This window comes from Macrobrachium rosenbergii, chromosome 7 (genome assembly GCF_040412425.1).
Source record: "Macrobrachium rosenbergii isolate ZJJX-2024 chromosome 7, ASM4041242v1, whole genome shotgun sequence".
Taxonomy (NCBI): domain Eukaryota; kingdom Metazoa; phylum Arthropoda; class Malacostraca; order Decapoda; family Palaemonidae; genus Macrobrachium; species Macrobrachium rosenbergii.
The window spans coordinates 26,744,374-26,760,955 of NC_089747.1; the positions used below are offsets into that span (position 1 = coordinate 26,744,374).

Genomic DNA, 16,582 nt, shown 5'->3' on the forward strand with positions numbered 1-16,582 from the left:
GACTCAGGCTCAAAGCAGCCACATGGGAAGGATCAGGGCTCTGATGTAGCAGATGAGACAAGGAACAAGTGTCTGGAGTGCTGGGCTGGGCATTTCTCTGGTTACCCAAGTTCTGAGAGGGCGCAGGTTATTGTCCATCCTTTTATGCCCTCATAAGGATTACGTCTTTCCTCATTCCGGATGGCAGTATCGTCGCTTGATTGGCAGTCCATTTTCTCTGTCGATCGGCCATGTGCAAGCCATATGGGAACCATGTGGGACTTTCTCTTTGGCCTCCAAAAAGCAGTACATGGAAGAAGGCTCGAGCAGTCAGTAGATCAAGGAAGAGGATTAAAAGATTATTTAAGGGGTGAGGAATGAGTGATATTCCAGGAAGGGGCGATGTTTTCCCACAACCTGCCTTTGTTAGCGGTGTTTCAGTTGGAATAAGTAAATTAAGTTGATCTGGTGCATCATTGCACTCTTAGAGGGAGAGGTGACTTATATTCTTGACACCTCCCCATTCAAGTTGACATTCCACACCTTAAATCTGGTGGGGATGTCTACAGATAAGTCAACTCAACTGAGTAAGCCATTATGTCTCTTTACTTCCCCATTTTAATCTCACTAATTCTTAACTTAAAAATTGTGCTAGTCAATCGAGTGCAATTGTGTTTCTAACATTTATAAACTGTACATTATTGCAGAATATTGGGCTGCAGGAAGAGCAGTTACTGGATTTATTTGGTCGTAACTCTACTCTTTCATTATATCAAACTCAAAACAAAAATATTTGACAACTCAGTAGATCATGAATTAGAATAACAACGCAAAATAGAGTTAGAACATTGACTCTAAAGTAAATTTTAAGATAAGTCATGCACTTAATGAATTTATATTATAAGGAAATAACAAAGGAAAATAAATGACATGCAAGAGTAAGTGATGGCTATTAAGAAAAAATTAGATCATTATTCCAAGATTATATTCCTTAGCCTATGAAAAATGGCTAGGTTCGTTCTCTAGCCCAAAGGCTTCAATGTACACTGGTAGGGGCTGGTGGATGTGATGAAGGTAGTCAGAGGGCGCGACTCCTCTGGCAGGAGCATCTGCCAATATCTACAGTTATGTCCTGTGCCATATGCAGCACCTATGTGGTAAGGGCGTAATGGCACTGTTTTTTATAAAAACTTAAAATGTACCACGCCTTTGTAGGCTTGAAAGGGAAGTCAAAAGGACTCATACTACTGGACAATCTGGCAATTTTCACTCTGCATTGGCAGAGCGAGAGGCAAAGCAGAAATGAAGAACTGTTATAAGGCTTTACAAAAGAGTTCATGAAATGGCAAGGTTGCCGAGAAGGTATTAAATTAAGTGATATGAAGGAAAAGAGAGAAAAAAAATTATCAAAGTGGTAAAAGGAAATATTACAAGGAGAAATTAAATTAAAAAGTCATAAGGAAAATACATAGGGGAAAAAACCTGGCACTAGTGTGAGGAGAGCTCAGTGGCTCTCTTTAGGCTGCCTGGAGTCTTCTGTGCCTATGACCTTTCTTCCGTGGACCTCTTTTAGGTTGATGGTTTGACTTGTAGGGGAACTCAGTGGAACCGAGTTCTAGGAAGATATATGAGTGCCACCTTCTCTGGCTTCTTTGACAGCTGAAGCAGGGATGTTCTTTGTAAGCTCTACCATGAGTTGTCACAGTTCCTTGAGTTCTTCAGCCAGTTGGTGTATGGCAGAATTCTTACTCATAATCAAGTCTACAGAGGACTGGGAAAGAGAGGAAGTGATCGTGGTGGGCTGGAGAGGCTCGCAAGTCACAATGACCAGCTCAGGCATGGGTTGCAAGGCCACACCTTTGGGTGAGCTTCTGCTGCTGTCAGAGGAATCTGAAGGGGACCCGAGTATACAATAATACCTCAATCTTACACGATTCGAAATTGCGCTAATTCACAGACACGCAAACTTTTCATTGGAACCTAACTAATTGTCATACGCAATTTTTTCACAGAAACCTGACGTTTGCGAATCCTTGAGAGATGAAAGTGAGAGAGAGAGAGATAAGGGTTGTCCTTACTTAAGAGAGTGAAATTATTTATCAGTTATTACGGAGACAGAGAATAACACGAAAGAGAGGGAGAGAGATAGATTGTCCATACTTGAAATATCATGTTAAATTATTTATGAATTATTACAGAGACAGAGAGAATAACATGAGAGAGAGAGAAAAAAGTTATTCTTATGTTAGATATCAAAAGATGGAGATTAATGATTTATGAAGGAAAAAGGAAAAAGAAAGAAGAAAGAGAAAGAGAGAGAGAGAGTACCAGAAATCTTTTGACACGCTGTGGGCAACGACTGAAACATCTGACAGCTTTGCCCTCGCCCCTCTCTTCAAAGGTTTCTCAAAAGATCGGGAAATGATATTTGTTTAAAATATAATTTACTATAGAAATGTGTAAATTTTGTAATTACAGTTATATTATTACTGTTATTAGTCTTATTAATATTTGAAAATTAGTACTTATTATTAGGTAAATCATTAATATTAGAAAATTAGTACTTATTATTAGGTAAATCATTTATTTATCAACAAAACAAATAAACATATACATGTAACCATAAAAATTCTCTCATCTCGGTAAGAGATGAGAGATATTTTTATGGTTACATGTATGTTTATTTGTTTTGTATGATAAAATAAATGATTTACTTAATAATGAGTACTAATTTTCAAATACTAATATAATAATAATAATAATAATAATAATAATAATAATAATAATAATAATAATAATAATTAACATCTCACCCATATGCAGGAAGTGCAATATGAAAGATGAGACCATAAACCACATAGCAAGCAAATGTCCGGAGCTTGCACAGAACCGGTACAAAAAGAGGCATGATTCAGTAGCAAAAGCCCTCCACTGGAGCCTGTGCAAGAAACACCAGCTAGCTTGCAGTAATAAGTGGTACGAACACCAACCTGAGGGAGTGATAGAAAACGATCAGGCAAAGATCCTCTGGGACTATGGTGTCAGAAAAGATAGGGTGATACGTGCCAACAGACCAGACATGACGTTGATTGGTAAAATCAAGAAGAAAGTATCACTTGTTGATGTTGCAGTACCATGGGACACCAGAGTAGATGAGAAAGAAAGAGAAAAAATTGATAAGTATCGAGACCTGAAAATCGAAATAAGGACATGGAATATGCCAGTGGAAATTGTACCCATAATCATTGGAATACTAGGCATGATCCCAAGATCCCTGAGAAGGAATCTGGAAAAACTAGATGCTGAAATAGATCCAGGACTCATGCAGAAAAGTGTGCTACTAGAAACAGCGCACATAGTGAGAAAAGTGATGGACTCCTAAGGAGGCAGGATGCAACCTGGAACCCCACACTAAAAACCACCCAGTCGAATAGGATGACTGTGATAGAAAAAAAAAAAAAAGGGATTTTGACAGAGGAAAAATCTATTTCTGAGGAAGGTCCCGTGTCACCCGGTGAAATTCCATTACAGCACGAATTTCTAGGTATAACAATGCTAGATATACCAGAGAAAAAGAGCTTTCAGGAAAGCTGGGGTTACTACCCCCAGTCGATCGTCTTTTAGAAGACGTCGGTATAATGAAGGGTGAGTGAAATACCACTACCACGGAAATATACTCAAAGATCTCTCCTTATCAAAACCCCGTAAAGAGCGGTGAGCCGTTACAGCTCCCACACTCAACACCCGCCAGGACGGCGACACCAGCGCCACCTACTTCATTCCATGCTAGCACTAACCCCAGACTTGGCATGTGCAAGTAGGGGGGAGTACTAGACTGATTGAGGAGGGTCACCGGGTGACACGGGACCTTCTCAGAAATAGATTTTTCCTCTGTCAAAATCCCTTTTCTGAGTCCAGTCCCGTGTCAGCCGGTGAAATAGTGATAGAGAATCATGCCAAGACTGCTACTACTGGAAAAAAGGAGGGTAATCTGAAGAAAAAGCAAATTGTAACGAAAATAACTTTAATTAAGCAATCTCTTCCATGAAGCAAGAATACTTAAAAGTAAGGTAACTTAATTTTAAGGCACACCAACAAACTTAGCACTACAAAACAATGGAGGTCCCCAAATGATGGGGAAAAACTCAAAACCTTAAAATTACTTAAAAGTAGTGAAACATGAAATGTGCACAGAACAAGCAAAAACAACCTTAAAACTATATATGTAAACTTAGGCTAAACACGTAAGAGACAAGACTAATGAATATAACAAACACAAATATCTGGGGTACATGGAGCCAAACAAAACTGTCCAGTACCCATAAGCAAGAAAAACAATTATGGCTAGTCAGATTACACTTTTCCATCAGCAAATACAAATATATCAATATGAAGAGCTAGGCAGTGAGGCATAAACAACCAGGAGAATAAGCAGAGAAGCAAATGAGGTAGGCGGGCGGGGGGGAAAAGGAAAGGATATAATTATTTAAGGTGGGAGATGACACTTCCCACTGCTATAGTAGAATATTTCAGGGCTTGGAGTGATTTTAAATAGTGGCGTTTAAACACTAGAGGTGATTTCCAACCCGTATATTTTGATAACTCTGAAAAATCCATATTATGAAAATAATTAATAGAAGTAGCCACTGCTCGAATATCATGAACTTTAGGAACTGAGTCTGGGTTGGCTTGTTTAATGAAATACAGAATTTGTTGCCTTATACCATTAAGAGAAAGAGTACCACCTTTCTCCTGATAAAAAGAGAGGACCCGACTTACTCTGTGGAGTTCTTGAGAGGTAAGATTTAAGTGTATGGACTGGACATAAAGATTGATCTTGAGGAAGGGCACCACCTTCCAAGGAGACCACCTGTCCTGTGGGTCTTCGTTCTTAGCTAAAAATCTAGGGTCAGGGGAGAGGAGGACTTCTCCGGGATGGGAGGAAGTTAACAAAATTATCACCTCTAGTGAGAGCTGACAGCTCTGAAATTCTAGCACCTGAAGCCAAACTAATTAAAAATAAGGTTTTCCTTAACCGATCCTGATAAGAGCAATGGAAGTTATCCAACTCTGATGCTAACTTAAGGACGTCATTGAGAAACCAAGTAACCGAATGTGGACGTGATACTGGTCTCAGACGAGCGCATGCTCTGGGGATGGATGAAAAATAGGAATCTGTAAAGGTCGATTTTAAAGCCGTAAAGAAATACTTTCTTCAATGCCGACTTGACTGTGGTAATAGTGGCGGAGCCAGACCTTTCTCAAACAGTGACCTAAAGAAGGAAACTCCTAAATTAGTCGTCATAATTTTGGCTTCAGATGCTTTCAGGAAGGAGGCTAACTTTTTGACTGCTGAGTCATATTGTCTAATAGTAGAATCTCTTTTATCTGATTCTAAAAACAGAGTATTGACAGGGTCAATGTTTGCTCCTTTTTGGGCTGCGAACTTTATAAAGTCCATAAAGCTAGGGCATCTTGAATCCTTGAGGAAGCTGACACAGTCTTGGTTTGTACTGTCTGGGTCAGAATGGGCTTGGGAATCCGAAGACTCCGCAATCCCAGTTCCTGAAGGAGAGGGAACCAACTGCTCTTCGGCCAATAGGGGGCTACTAGAGCTGGTTGACCTTTGAATGTCCTTAGTTTGTGTAAAACTTTCAGCAGTAAATTTATTGGAGGGAACAGATAAATCCTCTCCCAATTGTTCCAATCTACTGTCATTGCGTCTGTGGCGAACGCCTGAGGGTCCAGGTTGGGGGCTACGTAACAGGGGAGCTTGAAGTTGCTCTCCGTTGCGAACAGATCCACTTGGAGTCCCGGAACCCGGCGGCAAATCCATTGGAAAGATTCCGCATCCAGGGACCACTCCGTCTCCAACGGGGTAGTCCTGGACAGGGAATCCGCCACCACGTTCCGGACACCTGCTAGGTGGGTAGTTGACAGGTGCCAACCGTGCTTGTTCGCCAGGGAGAAGATAGCTACCATCACTTGGTTTACTCGACCTGATTTGGAGCCGCCCCTGTTGATGCAATGAACTACCACTGCGCTGACTAACACCAACCTGATATGAATCCGATTGGGAGGGCGGATTTTCTTCAGCGTTAGAAAGACCGCCATGGCTTCCAGGGTGTTTATATGGAACTGCTGAAACATTGTGGACCACGTTCCCTGTACTTTCTGTTTTGGTGAATATCCCCCAGCCGCTTAGAGAAGCGTCTGTGTGGATAACTAGTGTCGGAGGGGAAACTGAAGTGGAACTGTTTTGGACAGGCCCTGACTGTGGTCCAAGGCCGCAGTCTTGTCTTTAAGATTCGAGGATAGAGGGAGACCTTGTCCCTGAGCTTGGTGTTTGCTCGACTCCGCCACACTCTGTTTATGTCTTTTAATTTGGCTTTCAAGAGCAGGTCTGTCACTGAGGCAAATTGAAGAGACCCGAGGACTCTTTCCTGGGACCGACGGGATGCCGACGGATTTTTGAGAAACCTCTTGGTGAGAGATGCTATCTCTTTCCTCTTGGAAGGAGGGAGAGATAACGTGTGGGAGGACAGGTCCCACTGAAGACCCAGCCACTGAAACCGAGACTCCGGAGTCAGGCGGGACTTCTCCCTGTTCAGCTGAAAACCCAATGACTCTAGGAAATTGGTGACTATGGACGTGGCTTCTTGACACTCGGGAACAGTTGGAGCCCAGATTATCCAGTCGTCCAGGTGCGCTGCTAGGGAAATTCCTTGGGACCGAGCTGCTGTACTACCGTATCCGCCAGCTTGGTGAATATCCTGGGTGCAATGTTCAGACCGGCGGGCATGACCCTGAAGGAGTAGGCTTGATTCCCGAGTCTGAAACCGAGGAACTGAGAGAAGTTCCGCGCAACCGGGGACGTGATAATAAGCGTCTGAAAGATCGATAGAGGTGGTGACGGCTCCACGCGAAGTAGAGTCCAACCTGAGCTACGTAAGCATGCGAAACTTGTCATTTTGTGTAGAGATTTAGACGCGACAGATCCAGGATCACTCTTTGCTGATCGGAGTCTTTTTGGGGACAGTGAATAGCCTGCCTTGAAACTTTAGGTGCCTTGCTTTCTTTATTGCCCGTTTGTTGAGCAATTCTGTTACATAATCCTGTAGGATTGGTGTGGGTGGCTGGTAAAATCTGTTTAGAGGGGGAGGATTCTTGATCCAGCTCCACCCCAGTCCCTTGGACACAATGCTGTGTGCCCAAGGGCTGAAGGTCCATTGGTCCCTGAACCAATACAGGCGACCGCCTACCTGCGTTCTCTCAGTGGGAGGGAGCGGGTTTGTTCCCTCTACCACGTCCAGGTCTTCCTCTTGGGGTGGTGTTAGGTCTTCCTCTGTGGGGGCCTTACCCTCTCTCCCCTTGCAACCCTATTGAGGCCGTGAAAAAATCCACGGCCTTCATATGTAGGGTTGTATGCTGGTGAGGATACATAGGAGGGCGCCGCTGGTTGGACCAACACGTACTGTTGGGGTTGGGACTTAGAGGTAGATGGCTGGGCCACTGCCGAGACCGGGACGGCCTTGAACCACCGCCTGATGGGGCCTCTTATGTCTCCTGAACCTTTTTCCTCCTCTCGTCTGGGGCCGGCCGATTCTGGGGTCTTTCGCTTATAAGTGGGAATTCCCCACCGAGCGCAGACTCTGATTGGCCCGTGTAGCCTCAGACATGACGGATGTAACCTCTTCTTCAGGGAAGAGGTTAGGTCCCCAGATTGAGCTTTTAATGAGCTTGCTCTCGTGGCGGATTGTAGCGTCAGTAAAAATAAATTTTCTGCACTCCAGTCTAGCCATAATAAACTCATGCAAGTCTAACTGGAAGCTCGCCAGGAAAGACTTAGCTAGGACCTGGAAAAATGGTTCGTCCGAGCCGGAGACGGCAGTAGCCTCAGTAAGACAGCCGGAGCTCAAGGACCGGGCTAACTTAGTCCGGGCCTCAAACTCCGCCTTCAACAAAGATTCCGGCAGCTTAGGGAGCTGTTCGCTAAACTGCGAGGAAGCGCAAAGAGGGTCCAGCTTGCCTACAGTGAAAGTGGACGGGCATCCACCAGAACTCATTACTTCCTGGGAATACCAGGGAAGTAGGGTCTGTTTCCTTAATTGAGGAGGATTACCGTCAAAGCATGCTCGGGCCGTAGCCAGAGCAACTTTGTCCATGCAAGGAGTGGGAAGATCTTCTCCCAGGGTGAACATCGTGAAATTGCCCTTGAAAGGGGTCAATTTTGTGTTCACTGCCTGCCACTCCGTCAGAGTGCGCAGGAGAGCCGACTGAGCCTGGTCTCTAGGGATGATGACAGTCTCCTAGGTACCTTGTCTGATCAATCCAGGCTTCTTCAGTAAGCCTTACGAAGCCAGGATAAGGGGGCAAGAGATCGGGGGAAGAACTCCAACTCCTCCAACCGTCTCAGCGCCCAGACCGTCTAATAGGTAAGTTTGCCATCATGTTGGATGGCCCGGAGTGCAACCGCCAAGGGTTTCCGACATCAAACGGCGGGAGGTCCGCAGTGTCGGGGATAGAATACTGCGGTTCTGCCTTTAGGTTATGAGCCAAACCTGCCAGTATATTGTCATAGTTGGCAAACTTATCTGAGATCTTCTCAAACCTAGAATCTAGGTCCTCCGTGAACTTTTTTGTACAGTTCAGTGGCAAGGGCTTGTCGCGCATCAAAAGAAGGCTGGCGAGAGGGCTTGGTTTTGCAGCCCTCTTACTCGCACCTTGCCGGAGGAACTAGATTTACTCCCGGAGGCTACCGGTCCTGAAACCTTAGCCTTCGACGGGGGGAAGGCGATGCCTTCTTGGAAGTCGAGGACTTGTAGCCCTTCGCCTTCCATGAAGTCTTCAACTTGGGGATAGCAGACGGAGCTCTATCACCCAAAGAAGAAGACTTCACAAAACCTACAAAAGAAGATACAGATGAAGCAGGGGAGTCAAACAAAGGGGGCCCTGCCCCAATATCCTCTCTTACCTCACCACTTACCACCTGGTCCTGCTCCGTATTCATCGGTTCCAAGTCGAGATTTAGGGCGCAACATCCTCCCGAGACCTCGGCGTACATGATGTCCACTTGAGGTGGCTGGGTCGCATCACGGATCTGTTGAATGATAGGGTGGCAAGTTCTTCTGGCACTGCAGCCGCCACCCGTGCGCCGGGTAAAGCAAGTCCTCAACCTGGCGTCGAGGACGTAGGGCTTCCCGACAGAACATTCCTGCCGAACCCAGCCACCCAGGCCCGGAGGGATTCCAAGGCAGACTTCTTGGAAGCTTTCGTCCGCCTGCAAGAAACCTGCAGTTAGTCAGGAATGAAAAGTCAGACGGAGAAAATAAACAACGACGCATGAGGAGCATGGACCGGAGGAAAGAAGACTTTCACTTACCAACTCATCTTGGATGGTTGAGGAGAGCAAAGCAAACCTCACAGCCATCAGGGTGCCAAACAACCAGGTCGTCCAGTCGGACCGCACAACCAGCGTGGGTCCGGCACACTACGTGTCCGTAGGGTTGTTGAAGGGAGGCGGTACACCCTGCTCCTCACAGCGAACAGTCTGTAAAGGTAAAAGTACATGAACCTCACACTCTAAGCAAAATAAAGTCGGGCAAGGCCGGAAACTCAACTGCAACCGGAATACTCGGCGAGAAGAACTCCCCAACATAAACTGGGCCAATAAGCTTTAAATGCACAGAGTGGAAGGTAAGGCTTCAGACCCGGAAGACTCCGGGGAATGAAGGAACGAGAAACCAGGAACCAACCATAAGGGCTGCCAGAAAATAACGGCGGAGCCCAGGTGTGGACCGAATCACGTATATGGTAAAACAAAATAATAATAACAATAATCAACAATAAAAATAACAATTGATGGTAACACTGGTCCGGAGACCGGAGGAGTCCGCTAAACTATATGATGAAAACATCCCCATCACCTCCCGCCGGAGAAACAAGCGGGTAAAGGATCTATGTTTATAACATAAGACGGGGGCCACACCTTCACCCCTAACTTCGTAGCTCGATGGGGAGATGAGAGGTATGAGACAGGATTCAACACGCTCGAGCAAGCAACCACCCACCCCACCACAGCGAAGCTGGGGACGGTATGGGAGGGCGAATCCCTCTACCAATAGGAGGAGTCCCTGACTCGGAAAAACGCCATCTAGCGTCACCCCGCACGAGTCGCAAGGCTGAGGGGGAGGAGGGGGTGAGAAGAGGAGAAGGCTACCCGGAAGGGGACAGGAGACAAGGAGAAACATGACACCCTGCTCAACTGCATCCTTCCTTCCAAATGAACTTGGAAGGGTAGCCTACTCCAGGGAGCTACACAGCCCAAAGCCCAACTCCTTCTAGGCGTAGCCTAATATAAACCTAACCTAGTATAGGTTAGGAAGGAGAAAGGTGTAAAAGGAGAGGAGGAACCAACAGGGAGAGAAATTTTGTGCCGAGAGCCAACCAGGAACGAGTAGGGGATAAGTAGGCAACAGCCTAGAGGAAACACATCCAAAGAACTCGATTCCCCAAAATTGGAGGAAGAGGACTAAGGGGCTCACTCTGACCCCGTAAAACGATCCCGGAGGAAACAGCAACCAAAACTCCCTCAACCTGATCTCCGCACCCCGGGCAAGGGATGGAGCCCACACTACAACCATCATATAAAAACAATCAAAATAAAATTACGTTCACAGGAAGCGTAGCCTACCTCGGGGGGGAGGCCCACAAGAGGTAAACCACACAACCAAAAACAATAAACAAAATAAACTAAAAATACTAAAACTAAAAGAAGAGCACCATCTTCAAGTATAACATAATAGCCTATGAGACTAAATGAAAAAGAACCCAACCTGGTGGGGGGGGGTACTGGATGGAGCATCACCCTAAGAGAGGCCGACAGGCCAAAAATGTAAAACAAAAACTAAAATTGGAGGGGGAGCCACCGCACGGAACCACCAGGAAGGAATTCAAGGGCTAAAATCTATAAATATAGCGACGAGGAGAAAACTCCAACCGAAAAGAACAGAAGGAGTCGCCTGCGTCGACATGGCTGACCGGGGACGCCGTGGCCATAAGAAGATCCCCATATTTAAGAAAAAATACAGACCAAAACAGCCAAAAACAGATCAAAACCCCACAAGAAGATGGTACTTAACTTAGAGATGGAAAAGGTGCTCAAGCCATTGTAGGTGATGTAAAACAATCCAAAAAGGGACGAGCCCACAAAAGAAGCGAACGTATCACGTGCTAGAAAATGGAATGAAGTAGGTGGCGCTGGTGTCGCCGTCCTGGCGGGTGTTGAGTGTGGGAGCTGTAACGGCTCACCGCTCTTTTTTCGGGGGTTTTGATAAGGAGAGATCTTTCGAGTATATTTCCGTGGTAGTGGTATTTCACTCACCCTTCATTATACCGACGTCTTCTAAAAGACGATCGACTGGGGGTAGTAACCCCAGCTTTCTGAAAGCTCTTTTCTCTGGTATATCTAGCATTGTTATACCTAGAAATTCGTGCTGTAATGGAATTTCACCGGCTGACACGGGACTGGACTCAGAAATAATAATAGTAATATAAGTGTGATTACAAAATTTATCCATTTCTATATTAAATTGTCTGTTATTTTAAACAAACAAATATCATTTCCCAATCTTTTGAGAAACCTTTGAAGAGAGGGGCAAGGGCAAAGCTGTCAGATGTGTCAATCGTTGCCCACAGGGTGTCAAAAGATTTCTCTCTCTCTCTCTCTCTCTCTCTCTCTCTCTCTCTCTGTTATTGGCTGGAAGGGTTAGAAGTACATATGTATATATTTTTAAGAGTAAAATGTTTAAGATGACTTTGAAATTATATTAATATCATTTCAAAGATTAATACAGTAATAGGATAATAGTTTAAGGTGTACAGGCAGTCCCCGGTTTACGACGGTTCCGGCTTACGACGTTCCGAGGTTACGACGCTTTTCAAATATATTCATCAGAAATTATTTCCCGGCTTACGACGCATGTTCCGGGGTTACGACGCGTCGCACGCCGATCCGACGGAAGAAATATGGCCCCAAAACGGCAGAATAATCATAATTTGAAGGTTTTTTTTATGTAAAGCTCAATAATAATGCAGTTTACATCGTTTTCAATGCACCCAGAGCATTAAAAGTAAGGTTTTTCTTATGATTTTTGACGATTTTCGACGATTTTCCGGCTTATTACGATTTTCGGTTACGACATGAAGAACGGAACCCCGTCAGAAAACTGGGGACCGCCTGTATTTGATGTAGGATGCTAGTTTAAGGTATACATTTGGTAGTTAAATTTTCAAGATAGGCAGTTATAAGCATTTTAGAGGGGGTGTTAATTATTCACAAATTTTAACTATTCGTGGGGGGTTGTGGTACGCATCCCCTACGAATACGGGGATTTACTATAAATATGCAAGGGCAAATAAAAACTCTATACAGACGCAAAACAGCAACTCTGAACCCATACTCCTCCTACCTTGTCAATACCATGTAAGCTTAAACATTCAGTATGCTTATAAATAACAGCCATCATACTTGATCCAAAAGGAAATTGAGAGAGCTTATATTTTCTTATTTGTAACAAAATATACTGTATAAATACACATTGAAAAAATAGTAGAACCCCATTTTCTCTCATATGCAACACACAGTGCAATAGGTTACACTACCAGATAATGAATATCACTTTCTTTTTCCTATTTACTTAAACATAAATGCTGTAATAACAGACTTACAAATTAAATAACTTTTTCTCAATTACCTGAGTGTGGTCCCGAAACTGCATTTGTTGTCCAAACTTGTGAGGAGGCTTACCAGTCTCCTCCTCCTCCCCACTCTTCCAACACCACATTATCATCAAGGTCCTGTACCTCCTTGAAGTCTAGAGGGCAGATAGACCTCAGATTCCTTGCTGGATGAACCTGGCACATCAGCATCAACAAAGAGAATATCCGTTAGCTGAAATTCCTCTGTTTCCTTCTCAGAAGTATTCAGAGCTTCGCAAGGAGTCTTTTCATTAGAAAGCCCATGTTGACTCTTGAATCAAAACAGTCAACCTTTGAACACCTTAAAATGTGCGACCCCAGACAGGTCTGCGAACTTCACAACTGCAGCCTTCATCTTGGCAACTCCGTGTTTACCAGCTGCCAGTTGCTGACAAAACCAGATCAAGGTTGACTGTTCAATGTCCTCATGTTGGCCGTTTTCCATGAACTTGCGGAAGATCAGCTCTGGCTGGTGATGAGACGGTCAGCTGGTATGAAGCCGACGCCTCTGCAAGGTTATCCTGCTCAGGGATGAATGAAATAATCCCTGTAAAGTACTGCTGTAACTCGCCCTTCAGGGGTTCCAGAGGAGCAGGACCATCTGGTCCCATTGGATCCCCTGGGACATGAGTTTCCCCCTCTTCAGCTAAAGAAGGAGTCACACCAAGGCATTCCCAGAGTCATACTGATCCAGACAAGCTTCTCACTGGAGAAAAGGTTCCTGCCAGAATCCTGTTCTGACTTAGACCCTGCTTCGAAGATTAGTAACCACTGAGCCAGAAGATAGATGGTAACCAGAAGATCACGATGTGAAAGAGGTCAAAGGAGACGGCTCCTTGGAGTGGGAGCACTCAGATTGCACACACTTTGTAGACTGTGAGTGTGTGAGCGTGGGAACAGTGCAGGTTCCCTCTTATAGCCTCCCAAAGAAGGCTGAGAAGGAGAACCTCCCCCATAGCCAGAATGACCCTGATCCACAGAATGAGTCTGAGACAAGTGAGCGATTGTGTAATCCCCTCTCAGTGTGACCTTCAGAAGTTGCAGAGAGAAGGGTTGTCTGGTGCACTTGCCTTCTCGCAAATGTCTGATCGTGGTTGGGCAGAGTAAGCACATGCACAGCCTCATCCTAGTGTTAGCTTGAGTTCTCATGATCGGACAAGGAGCAGATCTAGAGTGTAAGTGAGCTGTCACTATAGAACCAGCCCTACCTGAAGTACACAGGTTACCAGATGATTGTGTGACCCCACTCTCCCCTGAGCAGGGAGCGCAGAAAGAAGTCTTCCAAGACTTCTTACATGAGGCCTTAGACTTCCCCTACTTCTCCCACCTATATGGTGGAAGAAAGTCAGGAGTCAAGGAGGAGGAAGATGAGTCCGACAGCATGAAAGAAGAAGAATGCTGATGGCTCTTTCTACTGGAACAGGAAGACCCCCTTCCTTTGTAGCAGTTGATAAAGCCAAGATAGCAGGAGACCCGTGAGAAACTACCTCAGAAGAAAGCTTGAGGGGTAAGGCCTTCTTTTCCTTCACCACATTATTTAGGAAGACCGCAAAAGAGGGACCACCCAGAATATTCAAGGTAGGCTAGATCTTCTGCAGGTACTCCAGTGATTGTGAAGTCTAATGTGTACTGGAATGTCATTATCATTATCAGATGGGTAGGAAGGTGACACAGCTGCTGATGGAGCACCTCCCATAGAAGCTGCTTCGTACTTGGGCAAAAGGTCATAGTCAGGTTTCTTAGACCTTGTGCTAACCTACATAGAAGTTGTAGCACTTACAGGAGGAAGAGGAATGGAAGATGGAGGAAAGAAGTAAGTTGAAGGGTTTTGTGCTATCCTTGGAGGAGCATTTCCTCCCTGAAGAAGCCAGCAGGAATGTTATATGTTTTATGGGATGTAGAAAATCAGAATCATTTCTATATTCAACAAGTACTGTACAGATCTTAATCTTTTTGGATGTCTTCCTTCCAAAAAACACACACACACACACACACACACACACACACACACTCTCTTGTGATATGACATTAGGTGGCAGGTGAGATATGATTTCCCTGGTAGGGAGCTTTTACCTATCTGTAATATATGTTAAGTACATAGTATTCAGTTAACCTTGCCTGCCATTTGTTGAGGAACAAGTGAAGTGAATGTTATAAAATTGTTGACAAAATTATTATATATTTTGTAGATTTTATTAGACATCTTGCTATATTTTAGTTTTTTAAAAGCCGACAGTACTACTATAAAAAAAGTAAATAGTAAACTCATTGCCTAGTACTCCATTTACTTCTCTCAGTGTAACAACTTCTTGTAAATTTTCTCAACAGCATCTGGAAGAGGAGGAGGATGATTCATATCTTGACTCTCCCTGGGCAGACAGTAACCAGCTTAAGCGGTCATTCCAAGGATTAAACAATATCTCATGGAAACCCCATTGATCTTGTGTCATATAAATGGTTTGTAAATATAGCAGCTGTTTGCTTAAACCTATTTATTAGTTATTAAATTTTGCTCATAATTGATTCATTCTGATTTTTTGTGAGTGGAGAATAATTGTGAATGTAATATTGCACTAATTGTACAAGACTGAACCCTTTTTCCTTAAGGAAGCTCTCAGCCATGCTGTTAGTGACTTGGAGCATATTATAAGCAATCAAAACAGTTTTGTGAATAATGTAGAAGAGTAGATACTTTTTATATAAGCAGCTTACCAAGTAGTTACATAGCTATAAGTTTCAACTAATCAGCAGCTAGAATTTTGAAATTCATGGTAGCGTTACCTTTGTTTTGGCTAGGCAACTAACCCCGCCCACTTTCGGGGTTAGAGAGGAACCAGCTTAGCAAAGAGCTCAGTATGTTTCTGCTGGCTGTACAGCAGTGATTAGCAGCAGTGATTTTTTTTAATTCTTTGCTTCTCAGTTGATTGTATTTTACAGCAATTGGTGAAGTATTCTCTTTATGGTAGCCGGCATAATTAGACAGCATCAGGTTCTTTTCAGACCAAATTTACTGATCTTGACGGTTTTTTTTTTTTTACTGATCTTAGACATTTAGGCTTTGTTGACTTTTGACTTGTCAGCAATATCTGATTCTAGTTCCCAGAGCTTTAGGTATTGCAGCAAAGGCTGTAATAGTAGATTAACTAAAGCCTGTTATGATCCGCACACACTCTGCACATCTTGTAGGGGTCAAATTTGTTCTCTAGACTTGACTTGTAATGAATCTGAACATTGGGATGCTAAAATGTGGAAAACTTTGAATAGTCATTTGTCAGAGTTAGACAGAGACAAAAAGAGGAAAGCAGCTTCTAGAGCAATTAGTAAGAAGACATTATCAAGTCAGGTTTCTGCTAAGTCTGTAACTGATAATGTTTCTGAACCTGTACCTTTTATTCCAACTAATCCCAGTTCTCAGTCTGTTCCACCATCTCCTCACCCGAGCTCCCTTACTCCCAATCCCGACTGCATTGCCAGCCTTGAGTTGAGAGTTACCCGAAGTGTGAGTTATTAGTGAATACTATGGAACAGATAGGCGCTTTAGTGAGAGTCCTTATGGACAAGTGCAGTGTTAAAAGCGTTGGAGTAGTGTCAGTGGAGGTGGTGGCTGTCTGTCCTGCCGATTCTCATAGGCAAAGGTCCCGGGCAAACTCCCCTAAACCTGGGAGGAGCTAAACTGGTAGCCCAAAGGAGGTTGATGGAGTTTGTCCACCCACAGGCCCCCTCAGTCGGACCAGTTGTCGCTTCCCAGGTCATGACTGAGTGCCACAGGAAAGGAGTCTCGATTGAAGTTGTAGGGGCTTTTTTATTTGACACAATTGGTGCAGAATGATGGGAACAGATTCAG

At 44.3% G+C, this 16,582-nt stretch overlaps 1 protein-coding gene across 6 annotated transcripts in view; it reads left to right on the forward strand.

The window, feature by feature from the left end:
• Positions 1-16,582, forward strand: part of LOC136840251 (cilia- and flagella-associated protein 298) — a 297,225-nt gene that overhangs the window by 147,525 nt on the left and 133,118 nt on the right. For all 6 annotated transcript variants that reach the window (XM_067106876.1, XM_067106878.1, XM_067106877.1 and 3 more), the window contains one exon: positions 15,067-15,195. In XM_067106876.1, the coding sequence (XP_066962977.1) occupies positions 15,067-15,177 (111 nt within the window). In that variant the 3' untranslated portion in view covers positions 15,178-15,195. The remainder of the gene's footprint in view (positions 1-15,066; positions 15,196-16,582) is intronic.